Below are 14000 nucleotides of genomic sequence, written 5' to 3'. Positions count from 1 at the left end.
GCTGGGAGCAAGAGAACCCGACACCTGCTGACAAGGGAAGTATCAAACAATAAGAAACACTTTATTTTAACTTTACAACATATAAATAGACAAATCTGTGCTTTCCAATGTAGTTTTTCTTCCCCTCCCCTACGCCCAGGGTCCTTGTTGCAGTGCCCTGCCTCTGAGAGAAGAGAGCAAGCGGGGCTGAACTGCCGTGGCTAAACCGATCCCGTATGTACAGATCCAGCAGGCACCGCACCCTCCCCAGCTGTCATCTGCTCAGGTCGCGGCTGGCACCTCGGCCGCACAGCATCCTCTCCTCTGCAGAGAGGCCAGCAAAGAAGGGATGCAGGAGGGCTTCCGAGAACGTGATCCTCTGCGAAGGGTCAAATTCCAACATCCTCCTCATCAAGTCAAAGAGCTGCGCATGCTCCAGTGAGTCATGCAACATGTACGTCTGAAAAGAGAAGGGGGGGGGACAGAGAGGGGTGCAGCGCTCTGGTAGGACAGGGATCGAACCCCAAGGCCCTAGTTCTGTGACACAGCGAGGCAAGGGCTGTCTCCCATCCCGAAGTACAGCGCCCCTCCAGTGCCCTAGTATCAGTCCTACTTCAGCCACACCAATAACCTACTGTTAGCGCAGGTGAGAGTTTAGGACTCTCTAAAAGCCCGTTACTACAGGAAATTCCCCTCCACACACCCCGCACCGCTGATGCGGGAAGGGAACGGCACGGCAGCTCAGCCTCATGACACAGCCAGCTGGCTGCAGAGCAGCACCTACCCGCAGGGGCTTGCAGTTCTCTTGGACGTATCTGCCGTCAGACGTGTTCTCATCCCATACCAGGTTCCCGTTGTGGAAATATTTTTGCTTCCTGCAAAGGTAAGTAAGGTGGTTAGTGGGACATACTTCCAGCATGTCTCCCACAGTTACATCCATGTAGGTGAGACCCAGTGTGAAGAAAGAGGGTTGGCATCCTGAGTAATTAGTCACCAAGAGCTGACTGGACTGTCTGAGTTCAGGAAGAGGTTCTTACCGAGTTTTGTGAATCATGTGAGATGGAATTGGCCCGAGGATTTTTTCCATCATGACAAGATGCTCACGATTCTCATGAGTCTGCAAAGGAAAAGAGCAATGGTGCATTAATTCAGAACTTGCGAGGTCTGACGACGAAAGATCTGTCACCTATACAAGTACAGGGGAAGATGAGACAAGCCTCCCTCAGGAATGATGCAGGTCCTGCCCACCTCTGCATCCTCTCATTTTTCTATTCATAGGCACAGTGAAGAAACCAGAAGAGATCTGAACCTTGGCCTTCTGGCAAGGCACAGGTCCTCACACAGAGTTTTCCTGCGCTTATTTTCAAACTCAGCTTCTGACTTTTACTGCCTGATCTGCCTTTTCCTTCCCTTCACTGAAGTTTGAGCCTTTTTAGACGTTAAGGATTTTTAGGGTACAATGCCTTTTGCAAGAATCATACCTGGAAGAGCGTGAAGCCGCGGTAATACTCAAACAGAATGCAGCCGGTACTCCAGACATCACATGGCTGCGCCCAGCCCAGCTCTGCAAAGAAAATCAAGTTAACTTCATGCTCTCAACAAGTCCCACCAGATTTCTACTAGTTCCTCGTTGAAACTGAGGGGACTACACAAAGACAGATCTCGAAGTTATCTGTGCGTTTTCTGGTGCTGCATGCTGGCAAGAGGACTGGCAGGGAACAGGTTGCCCCCAAGAACTAGAGCACTCTCAAGCTGGTTTTCCTCTAGACAGCATCATCCTGCAGCATTCCTGGGACAACTGTTCTCCACCCCTCTGCGGCTCCCGAAATCCCAGCAGTACTTACCCAGAATCACTTCTGGTGGACGGTAGTGCCGGGTAGCCACAATAGTGGTGTGGTGCTCATGATCGAAGGTGGCGCTTCCAAAGTCTGCCACACGAATGCTTGTGTTCCGAATGGATTTCTCCTCGCAGCTCTGCAAGCAAACAAGTCTTCAGTGCTTCTAATAGCTGGGTTAGGATTACGCTAGGCTTTGAGAGGAGCTCTCTGACCCCAGAGCTACCATGTCTGCACTACTCATCGGAAGGATTATAACTGTGAAGCTCTGAGCTCTTTACGTCTCAGATTGGCGTTAAGGAAAGCCACGGAACACTCCGCTTCGTGGACTGGAGCCACTGAAGCAGTCTTAAGGCTTTTAGAAGACATGGGAGAAAGAAGAGGCCTGACTTACGGTTTGTTCCTATTAAACAGACTTTTAAAGCCCTGTGGGGCACGTACAGAACAGGGAAGATCCAATTTCTGCAGGGAGGGAAAGGCAGGCTATTCCTCGTCTATTCACTTCTCATTTGGACGCACCTTTTTCTCATTGTACAGAGTGTCAAAATCCGAATTGACAAACAAGATGTTTTCTGGCTTGAGGTCAGTGTGAGTCAGCTGGTTGTCATGTAAAACTGCACAGGTGGCAAAGAGGAGAGAAAAAAAAACCCCATATAAGGAACCACGCGCTGAAGCACCCCTACAACTGCCCATCAAAGCACCAAGCCAAGCCCTTCTCAGCTCCCTCCCGACTCATTCTGGTGAGACATCGTCGCCTGGCGAGGCTGGCCCTGGGTGACTTACATCTCAAGGCATGGCAGAGCTGGTAGGCCATGTGCCGGATCTGAGGGAGAGGGTATGGCTGGAAGTTATTCTCCTTCAGGAACTCGAAAGTGTTCTTGCCCAGAAGCTCAAAGGCAATGCACATGTGGCCATGGAAGTTGAACCAGTCTGACATCAGGACACACAAGCTGTGCAGAGAGAAAGACATGAGGATTAACCGTCGTTCAGGGAGTCGACAGAACAGTCATCCTCCCTGTTTCTGGCTACTTCAGAAGTGGTTGGTGAGCAAAAGCTCCGAGCCAGCTGACTCAGAAGCACAGTAATCCCTCTATGTACACCAGAGAGACACTCCCTCCCCACTTTGCTCAACCACCTCTAAGGGAGAGATCTCCAGTTCAAGTGGGACAAGGCAGCAGGTGGTTGTTAGAAAAGTTTTGGTTAATTTTTCCTCACTGTGACCTAGCACGTCAATCATTAAGAGTTTTAAGAAAACAAGTGTTCAGTAGAACTAGAGACAGACTTCTTCCAAGACCAGAGAGAGGTTTCCCCACACACAGGAGCCAAGCCCTCAACCCGTGTTTCTCTAGACATCACCCAAGCAGAGCGCTTATCTGCAAGGATGTGGTACTGACTACCCAGGAGTCTCGTAGGAACTTACAATTTGTTCTCCTTGTCCTTCTCTTTGATTTTTTTCAGGACATTAATTTCCAGCCTGGCTGCTTCTCGGTACTTTCCAACATTTTTTATAATTTTCAGTGCCACTTGAGATTTGCCTCTGTAAGGGAAGAGACAAAAAAATGGAGTCAGACAGAAAAGCCCACATACACACATCCTCAGTCCACAGAAAGAGGGCACATCCCAGTTACTCCCGTCAGGTCTTCATGTGTTGAAATGTTCTATCATTTCTGGGTCCCAACAAAGCTCTCAAGGTCTGCCAAAGATTTATGCTGCTTGACCGGCAGTTAATTTGAAGCGAAAGGTTATTGCTTGGTAACACTCCAAAGAGAGCTGCAGACAGCTCTGCGAGCACACCATTTCCTGACACAGCAGTCTGTAAGGTCACCGTGACGCCAGCAGCCACCTCCCCTCTCCAACTGTGCCAGAGAGATTTCTGAGGAGGCAGGAGATCCCAGCAGCTCCTATACTAAGTTGACCCCCACGGCTCAGAGCCAGACAAAAGGTCAGGAAGAGGCAGGGGTCAAGTGTAATCACAGGAGAGGTTAAAAAAAAAAATAAAAAAAAAATAGAGAGGTACCCCAGCAGATTTAAGAGGTCACTTTCCCCAGCTGCCTGGCCCATCCCTCAGCCGGAGTCCACTGCAGTAGAACAGCCTGTGCCGGAGCTCTCAGCCACTGAACAAACTCCCCTGCCTCCCTTCACACACCAGCCTGCACACTCGGGGCACTGAGGTACGAGGCCCCTTCCCACCTGCTATGAGAAACAACTTCTACCACAGCGACAAGTGGAAGGTGACAACAGTTCGGTCCAGTGGAGGCCCAGGCAAAACTGGCAGCACTAATCCTGCCACGCTTGCCAGCATCTGGGCTTGGTGCACATGGGACAGACGAGTTATCTGGAAGGGAAAGATGCCTACCTGGCATGGTCCACACACTCCACCACTTTGCCAAAAGTGCCTTCACCAAGGCTGCCAACAATTTCATCTAGGAGAGAAAACAGGAGTGGATGTGAATTCAGGGTCTTGGCGAGAGCTGAGGTCCTGCAATTTCACAGCAATAAAATGTCAAAGCAAAAAATGTCACTGCTACGCTCTTTAAAACTCAAGTGTCTATTGTCTGCCTCAGGCAATTTACTGGCCAGTCCATTTATAAGCAATAAAACACTAGAGACCCCTCCAGTACAATACGAGAGATCTCGTCTAACATGGGGATAGAAAGTAGAGAGGTAAAGTTTTACGAAAGGTGGCTGTACATCGCTCTTGAAGCCAATCGCCGATCCTGCACACCAGGTGGCCTTCCTTGTCATCTTCCACGCTCCTGCTGCGCTTACTGCTCTGTTGGCTTCTCTGTACACACCGCCCCCCGAAACGGCATACGACCAAGCGCGCACAGCGGGCAGTTCCGAGTGGCAGGATTGTGTTGTCATTCAAAGGTGGAGATGACGGTGCGTCGGTGGTTGGATTTTCCAGATCCCAGCATTTCATAAGGCACACAGCATATATAACGATAGGGATATTGCAAGGGACACGTCAAGACACAAACTAACTTCAAAACAGAAAAGTAATCAACAGCTACAGGTATGTAAAGAAAACTCTCTCATTAGCTACACCTCTGGTGCCGCCGCCTCTTAGGCAGTAAAATGCCCCCCTCTTCTCTGAAGGGAAGCAGCAGCTGGGAAGCTCCAGTGTTAGGTGGCTTGGCTTGGCACCACCGTTCCCCACAGGAGCAGCTTCCTCCGCAGCACCAGAGGATGCTGCCAGAGGCACAAGAAGAAGGAGGGCTTTGCCAGAAGAACGTCATTTTCTCCGCTGGCAAAAGTGATGAAGGGTATACAAGCTGTCAGTTTGGACAAGCTGTCCAGTAGAAGCCAGAGTAGCAGTTCTCCCTCTGTGTAGCCTGCTCTTTTGTACCTCAGTTGACAGATCACCAGCTACCCAGAGCCGTGTCCTGCCCCGGCTACGAACCAGCCCTTCCCTTCTTGACAGAACCAACTACGATGCTGATCCTAAATCCAGACGCCCGACGGGCTGCAAACAGACCTGGTGTTGTGCATTGGCCTTAGGATGCAATTTTAAGCCTGGGAGAACTTCAGGAACAGGCCAGTTAAATTAATCCCCGGGGAGCATTTCACTCTGCTTCAGGTGCCCACTAAAGGTTCGAGGTCACATTTACCTCTGCTACTGCTAGCTTCTACTGGAAAACCAGCCGAACATTCCAGAAAGGACCCAGGGTCCACAAAGCGAGCTGTCCTAATTCCTGATCTTTTTCTATCCAGCTTTAAAAATAGTTACAATCTCTACAGCCGAAGAAATTAATACAAAGCTCTACACTTCCACTCCTGAGCTTCTATCAGGCTTCTCTTCTGTGCCCCTCACCCCCCAGCTAGTCCAAAATAATGAGCTACAATCAAACCCCAAAAGGTCAGCTGAAACGGAGGAGAAGGTAGAGAGGACAGTTGAGACAGCTGTGAGACTTCAAGGGATTTGGATCACGCCAGCCCAAACCTGTACACCGTTATCACACACACACAAACCGCACTGGAGCATTTTCATCATAACCCTGGCTCTGCCTAAAACTAAGAGAGTCAACTGGAAAGAAATAAAAGGAGGAAAGCAACAGACCGTCAGAAGTTCCCAGCCATGCAGATATCCACTACAACTGCAGGGATCAGGACTCGGTCGTTTAGTTGTAGTGACATTTAAAAGCGACAAACGTGTGAAAGATGGAAACGTTCCTTACAGGAGAGAAGCAGTGAAGCAGAGACCTTCGGTCCGATACCTCACAACATTTCCAGGGTACTCCCAGTCTCGGGACCAGCCTCCCCACCCAGTTCCAAATATTCCCTGTTAATCCTTGAAAGGAATACTATGTTTCAGGGTGGAAAACAGGGAAGTTTTCAAAGAAGCTGAAATCCAAGGACACTTGTGTGGAAACAGGCAACGAGGACACGTGCGTACCCTCAGAAGGTGGAAGCCTTTCTCTAAGTACAGTGGGACAGGGGTTAATAAGCACAGGGCTAACGACTCGGAGAACTGGCTGATTGATCCCATCTGGTACAGGATCCTGGCACACAGTCAAACCAACGTGCCTTTGCAGGAGCGCTCCGTACCACCGCTGCATACCAAAGCCCCGAGCAGCAGCGGCGGTACGCAGAAGTGAAGCCCCAGCCACGTATAAACCTGAACAATGCCCCATCCCCAGCAGCCAGGCTGGCCCGCGGCCAGGCGCGCCCCTGTTAGCCTGTCACGTGTGTGCCATTTGAAGCTCTCCCGCATCCCCTCCCCAGCCATAAAGAATACGGCTTCGTTTCCTCACTATTAAGGCTGCAGGGGCTGGACTGGTAAAAACCAATAGCTACAAATGCTTCCTACTGAACAAGACACAGATTTCGGACTATACATTCCACGTAATGAAAACACACACAAAAATGGGATCAGAGGTACTCACCCAGAGTGTTCAGAGCTGAAAGGAGGTAAGAACAGTTAAACCCCTGAACAATCCTAAACTCATTCTGGATGCTACTCACCGAGGAGGCACTGCTACAAGACCTGGTCCTGCGTTTCCGGCAGTGATGCTGATGCTTCTTGGGACGGTGCTGCTCTCTGCCTCTGGATCGCCGCCAGTTTCGCGAGCGGGTCGAGTAATAATCCTCTCCAAAAGACGGGCTTCGGTCTTCAAATCTGTAGGCATCACTGTCCCGTCTGTATCTCCTGTGATAAGGCATCCTGTCATGGCTGTAGGACAAACAACAATGCATTTATAAGCCTGGAAAAGCAGGAAAGACAGAATCCTGCTGAAACTTAAGAGCTCTTGCTCCCACTCCCTGGTGGCAGGGAAGAAACAGCTAGCGCCCCAGCTTCAAACCACCCCTCTGCTGCAGCTCCAATGCTGGCCGCTTCTCAGATGAGAAAAAGGAGAAAGTTTTCAAGAGAAAAATAGTGCGGTACTCCCATGTTCCAAGGGGCTGGGGGGGAGACAACTCACTTGGAGCTCGATCTGAGCTGCCTACCTCATCTGAGCCACCCCTGCCACCATACCAAGTGTTTTTCTAGCATCGTTTCTCCTCCCCCAGGGAGGTCTCTCATTAGTTCTTAAGCAAACGAGAACTGAGGCCAGCAGCAGTGCTCTAGGCATCACCCCAGGGGGGACTGGAGTCCCCTAACCACCAAGCCTTCTGTGTACATATACACACAGCCCAGCTCAACACACCATTAGCGAGAGCTAGAAGGAAAAATTGGTCTCCACAGTATAGTCAAGCTCCTGCACCTCTAGCAACAACTGAGCTCTGCAAGTATCTAAAGGAAACTCTTGGTCAAGCTCATCTCTGCATCAGGAAGGGCCAGAAGACCTCAGACAAAGCTCTCCTGAGGGAGTACTTACAAGCTGGCATCGCACGCACGGTTTTAGGTACCATGTGTGCACATTAACGATAAGAGCAACTCTCCCCGCCCCGCGCTCAATGAGCAAGCATCTGCAAGCTCCAAGTGCCTCAAACTGCAGTTCTGCAGCTCCTGCCTTTTGCTCTGCGGGTCCCACATGTTTCCTTGGCAGCACTGTTGTGGTACCTCTCAAACTGGACGACAAAAATGGTATTGCTTAGCAGTGATTCCATTCCATCACTTCTGCCCCCGAAAGCACAACAAAGTCTTTTGCACTTAGCCCTTGCAGCTGGTCTAATAAACCAGCCTCCACCACAAGTCTTGCTTTTTTCTCACACATATTGAGTGAGAAACTGCATTTTTGGTAGAAGATGTCACAACCTGGAACTAAGAACAGCACGTTGGCTTTCCAAGGACAAACAGCAGCATTCTGGGCACGTGCCGGGCCAGGTTAATGCCATCACCCAGCTGACAGCAAGAGCAATGGCTTCGCCAACCAAGACCTCGCTGCAGCTGCATCAGCCCGGAAACAGGAACCTGCGTTGTTTGTGCTTCTCTGCTTTAGCAACAGTTAGCTGTCTCGCCGACAGCTTCACATTCATCTCCTCTTGGGTCAAGAATACAATGTCAAACTGCCCGCTGAAAGCAGTGGCTCTAGGTCACCACTGAACTATCCAAAACACAAAAAACCCAAACCCCCATGGCTCTGTTCCAACATCAATACTCCACTTCAAACACACCTTGAAACTTCAGTGTTTACTTTCAAGATACAGAGGAATCAGAAATGACAACCTGAAGGACTCAGCTACAGAGGAGACCAGGGAACCTGTGAGAGGCTCAGAGTCTGGAACTAAAACGGCAAAAGCCTGTGTTCATCCAAATCTGTCCTACCTAACCCATCAGATGGAAAAATGGGAAAGCCCACTGGGTGTTTCACAATCCACTTCCTTCAAGTAAACAAAAGCCAGGCTCAGAAGAGAAATTAATCTGTAGAACATTTCAGGAATTTAAAGATGAACTCAGCTCCCTTCTGCCTGCACCTGCCCTGTTCAACCACTGGCCGAACCAGTGGAACCACACCAGCTCCAGTACCACCGAGCAGCGAGGACTGCTAGCCTGTTTTGGTCGAACACCACGACATGTCAGCACACGGCTCCCCATCAGCGTTCCCGCCTCTATTCCAGAAACCTCGCCGCAGCTTCTGTTATCAGAGGCCTTATCCACCCCGCTTCCAGTACCTAATTGTCCCTGTGGAAAGGCTGAACAAAGAGAGGATCAAAGGTAAAAATCCAGAGTCAAAGCAGGAAAGATCATTAGTGATGCTCAGATCCTTTCTGACAGGATAGGCGAGGGAAAAGTGTCGTTACTTTCAGTCTGGTTTGTAACACTTTCAGAAGGAAGTGGGTCGTTGGGAGAGAAAGACTTTAATGCCTGCACAGCATTAGAACCGGGAAATGTGATTCCAGGGCAGGCTGCTCTCCCTCATTAGTATTAAAGACGTGGCTTTGGGAAGAACTTTTGGCTGGATGCAGCGGCAGAAATGCATAAGGAAAGGCACACGCAATTAAGCCCTTTACTTCCATCTCTGGGATTTACAGGTCTAAAGCTGATCTGCAGTCAGGAAATGAAAGCTGCCAGCGCTCAGCACTTGCTCTGAAACACGAGCAGAATTGAGGACGAGGGTTTATTAGATAACCGTCCCTGCTCGCTCGCCCCGCCAGGGTGGCTGCCGGCGGGCAGGCTGTCCCCCCGGCCTGAAGCCCCCCGTACCTTCTCGATCGCGACCTCCTGGCGAGATCCCTGCGGGGTGGGTACCGCAGCCTCCCCTCGTAGTCTCTGCTGCGAGACCTCTTCCTCTTCCACCTGTGTGCCAGGTAGCTCTCCTGCTCCGGGGACCGGTATCGCTTACAGTGATGCATCTGGGGGGACAGGGGGGTTCACAGCCTGTCCCCCCGCCCCGAGGGACCCCAGCCCCCCTGCCCGAGGGGTGCAGGCGCAGCCCCCCGGCGTGCCCAGGGAAGCCGGCCCCTGCCCACCCGCCTGCCCACCCGCCGGCAGCGTGGGGGGGTTGCAGCCGGAGGCCTCCCCTCAGCAAGCAGGCCGTTAGCAGTTACTGCCCCGGTGCCCTCTACAGACCGCCCCGGTGACCCCTGCAGAGCCCCCCCGGTGACCCCTGCAGAGCCCCCCCGGTGCCGCTCGCGTTCCCCGGCTGCGGTAACCGCTGGGCGGGGCGTGCCCGGCTGCCCCCAGCCCGTGAGCTCCGGGCCGAGGCCCCGCCGCCCGCCCCGGGGCACGGTCCCCGCCGGGGCCACACGTCCCACAGCGGCGCGCGGCGGCCCGGGCCCGGGCCCGAGCTCCCAGCTCCGGAGCGCCGGGCCGGATCCCCGCCCCACCGGGCGGCCCCGCCGGGCGCCCCCAGCCCCGCCCCGCCGGGCCGGCCCCGCTGGCTCACCGCCCCTCCGCGCCCCTCCGCTCGGCGGGTGCGGCCCGGCCTGGCCCCCCCGGCCCCGCAGCGCCGACGTTGCCGCTTCCGGTTCCGGTGCCGCCCGCCCCGCCCCGCCCCGCCCCGCCCCGCCCCGCGCGGCCGGATCGGCTCCGCCCCGGGCCGCTTCCGCCGCCGCTCGGTGCCCCGGGGGCCGCAGTTGACGGCTGCCGCGCGGGGCCGCGGGGAACGGGCCCGCCCGGGGGGCGCGGGGAGCCGGGCTGGGGCTGGCACGGGCCGCCGCCTCACCGCCGGCCTGCCTCACCGCCCCCCGCCGCACCGGCCCCCGCCTCGGCCGGGCCACCGGGCACCGCCCCCCGCCGCACCGCCCCCCGCCGCACCGCCCCCCGCCGCACCGCCCCCCGCCGCACCGCCCCCCGCCGCACCGCCCCCCGCCGCACCGCCCCCCGCCGCACCGCCCCCCGCCTCGGCCGGGCCACTCGTGGCCTTCCTCCCCGTGGGCCGCCTTGCCATGGCCTTCCTTGGCACAGCCTTTGTCACCGTGGCCTTCCTCCCCGTGGCCTTCCTCGCCCAGCCTTTGCCATGGCCTTCCTCACCATGACAGTGTTCGCAATGACAACCCTCATGATGGCAGCCCTCTCCATGGCCTTCCCACCACGGTCTCCATCACTGTGGCCTGTGAACCTTCTCCCCCCATGGGCTCTGCAGACAAACTCCTTCCACCAAGCGGGGCTGAGAGCCACCGTTGTCCCCACGGGGACAGGTGACCATCCCCTCCCACCAGGCTCTGGAGGACAAGCCTTGCTCCCAAAGCGGGACTGTGGATGCTGCTGGCCCATGGCACAGCCACGCGAAGAGCACCGGGATAGGAAAGGGCTTCAACCACTCTGCGTGTGCAATCGTGCTCAGACCTTTTGTTTGTCCATCAACCACTCATTTGGGCCAGCAATTAATGAAAAGTGCTGATGAACACCTTTAGCACTGGTGCAGGGAGGGTTGGGGTGGTGTCAGCAAGTCTTTGTGGCTCTCGTGGAGGAGCAGAGCGTGTCCCAGCCTGTGTGGACAGGGGACAGCCTGGTGAGGGTCTTCCCTGCTGTGGGACTGGGCGGAAAGGGTGGGCTGGTGGCGGTGGGTTAGAAGGGACAGTAGATTCCACCACCGTGGTGGCCACGGGGCTGGTCTCCCATTCGGGTGAGCTTCCCACCCGTCTCCTACCACAACCGAGCTTTTGGGTGCTCGGGGCTCACTCCAGGTGCAGGCACCGAGTGGCTGGCTGGTGGGCGTAGCAGGGGAAGGCTCCTCTTCTCTCCCCAGGGCTGAAGCCATCTCACACAGGCTACCCCCCAGAGGATCTCCAGCCCTGGTGATGGAGCCCAGAGTTCTCCCACAAGGATGTGTGGGCTGAGACCTCACCTCTCCAGGCTTGGAGACCCCCCTTCCCTCACTCCTGTGGGCAGCTGAGCCCTGGACAAGCCCTGCCCGTGGGCTGCGGGCACGGCCGGGGTCCCAGAGCATCGGGCTGGATCCGGTGCCACCGCGCTGACTCCAGCTGCCCCCGGCTGCACATCTCCCTCCAGTGCAGCAACCCGGCCCCGGGGGCACAGGGGCCCACCTGCACGCGGCCCAGTGGGGAGCTGCAGGTGTAGATGCGACCCTGTGGCAGGAGAGGGGCAGAAGCAGTGTGGGACATGGCTGGTGGCCTTCCAGCAGAGCTAGGAACACCCGTTACCCCAAGAAGAGCAATCCCACCCCAGCAACCTCCCGTGGACAGCAAGAAATAGCTCCTTGGGGCTTGCTTGTGCCCCTCCCGCAAGTGGGGGCTGAGACCCTTGGTTGCAGGAGGAGCTTCTGAGCACAGGTGACCCAGGCCACCTTCTTAGCTGTGGTCACCTCCATCCTGCTCACCTGCATGACAGTGAACTCCAAGGATAGCTCTTGCTTCTGGATGTCCCCAGCAGGGAGGCTGAAGAGGAAGGGCATGTTCCAGATGGGGTTGTAGCCGGTGATGGACTTGGTCTCCTTGGTGTCGATGACGTGGCCATTGTGGTAAAGGTGGATGATGACATAGTGGCCTGGAAATGGAGACAGAGCCTTGGTGAGAGGGACCTGCTCCGGGCACGCACCAGGGAGGGAGGCTGGAGGTTGGCAAGCCAGATTCCTGCACGCCATGGGCAGCCACATTGGGGTGCCGGGGGGGGGGCTACAGGTCCTCCGTGGGGCTCTGCGGAGCTGTGGGCAGAGGACAGGGAGATGCTGTCCATCTTGGTTGCACCTACCCCTCCCCTCCCTGGTTGGGAGCAAGGACCTCCAGAGTCCTCAGCTCATGTCCCTGCCCACGTCCCAGGCTTTGCGTGAGCTGGGGGGAGACAGAGATGATAACAGCCAGTGGGACAGAAAGCCCCGTGCTATTTTTTTTACATATATAAATATGTATATTTTAAGCGTTTGGGGGCCATATTGGAGATGTCTAGATCCTAGCTGCCCTACCTGTACTCATTTAGCTTAGGAAAGAGAAGTTCAAGAGGAAATAAGACTACCTGCCAAGCAAAAGGAGGGGTTGCCATTCCCTGTGCCCACCTGGGCATCGCCTTGCCCCCCGGTCCATGCCCCGTGCCCTACCTGGTGTGCCCGGCATGTGCGAGAGCTGGCCCAGGTGCTCTGCCTTGTGGACCAGCACCTTGATGCGGCTGGCCAGGGCTGGAGAAGGAAAAGCTGGCCAAGGGATGTGGGTGGTTTGGGTGGGAAGGAGAGGACGCTGCGGCTCGCATCATGGGCGCTGAGGCACTGGAATGAGGTGAGAGAGCAGGAAACACCGTGAAACCTTCTCCAACCTCCTCTAGTCTCTCCAGCTCAGGGATGCTTGCCTCCCACCTACACTACGGGTGGGTCATGAATGGGCAAAAAAGGGCCAGGAAGGTGAATTTGATGCTTACCATCCCCGCGAGGATGGTGCCAGCTCTGCATTTACCCCTTCCACCCGGGCACCCCCATCTTCAGCGAAGCCCCCAGGCAGAGATGCTGCCACTCCTTATGGTTGATGGATGTTAATTATGGGCAGCTGATGAACCTGCACCACAGCAGAGGACACCACAGGGATGGGGGTTGCTGTCTCAGTGCCTTCAGTCCCTCCTGCTGCCTCCCACCGGGTGGTGCTTGGAGGAGGCTCTGCCTCTCACTGGGGAGTTTTAGGGCTCTGAGACCAAGCAGAGCTCAGCCAAAACATGAAGACAACCCCCGTGCTGGAGCCTGCTGCTGCCTCACCTTTCTGAGCTTGGTTTTGGTGCTTGACAGCTCCCAGCTGTAGCAAGAAGATGCCCAGGGGTCCCAGGTGGCCTGAGCACAGGGAAAGAGGACCTCTCCCACAAAGGAGTCCTTGAGGCTGCAGAACCTGGTGTAGACGGTGAAGTGCAGGGTGAAGCTCCTCAGCTCCTCCAGGCTGTACCGGCCGAACCGGCACGGCTGCCGGCGGGCAGGGTGGAGGCTGCTGTGGTGCACGGCCACATGCCGGGATGCCGGGAGCTGCGGCAGCAGGTACACCTTGACGTAGCAGCCCTTGGGCAGGTAGGAGATGCTGAGAATTGTCACAGTGAGCGTGGCCTCAGCTGGCGAGTAGAACAAGTTGCAGTGGAGCCGGGGACGCTGCTTGCGGCCAGCACCAGCGGGCAGCGGGGTGGGTGGTCCTGGGATGGGGTGCACTGGTGGGCTTTCCTCATTGCAGAGTTTGGCTCTGGAGATGGTGCGGCAGCGCTGCCATGCTTTCGCCGGCTTTTTAGGGAAGGGAAGAGTGGGCAAGGATGCTCTGCCACGGAGGAAGGCCCTGCAGGGTGCTGATGATGCACAGGAACCCTCTTTTTCCTGGGCACCCAGCACCTCCCCTGCCACTTCTTCATACACCTGCTGGACAGGCACCGGCACCGTCCCGGCA

The 14000-nt window shown here is 55.5% G+C and overlaps 1 protein-coding gene across 2 annotated transcripts; it reads right to left on the bottom strand.

Annotated features, from left to right (window-relative positions):
* Positions 1–40: 40 nt before the first annotated feature.
* Positions 41–10211, bottom strand: CLK3 (CDC like kinase 3). Of its 2 annotated transcripts, XM_055715354.1 has the most exons (13): positions 10085–10211; positions 9403–9551; positions 6780–6987; positions 4506–4599; positions 4171–4237; positions 3235–3351; positions 2598–2764; positions 2334–2428; positions 1824–1953; positions 1461–1543; positions 1017–1096; positions 764–854; positions 41–439 (listed from the first exon to the last, which is right to left on the bottom strand). In XM_055715354.1, exons 2-13 carry the CDS (start codon positions 9549–9551, stop codon positions 254–256), a joined length of 1467 nt encoding a protein of 488 aa, XP_055571329.1. In that variant the 5' UTR covers positions 10085–10211; the 3' UTR covers positions 41–253. The 2 variants fall into 2 exon arrangements, with proteins under 2 accessions (XP_055571329.1, XP_055571330.1); XM_055715355.1 differs by lacking the exons at positions 4506–4599; positions 9403–9551; positions 10085–10211 and having other exon boundaries at positions 6780–6917.
* Between the last annotated feature and the right edge of the window lie 3789 nt (positions 10212–14000).

The sequence above is a fragment of the Falco cherrug genome, chromosome 7 (assembly GCF_023634085.1).
Source record: "Falco cherrug isolate bFalChe1 chromosome 7, bFalChe1.pri, whole genome shotgun sequence".
Lineage (NCBI taxonomy): Eukaryota > Metazoa > Chordata > Aves > Falconiformes > Falconidae > Falco > Falco cherrug.
This window is presented reverse-complemented; position numbering and strand designations above follow the sequence as displayed.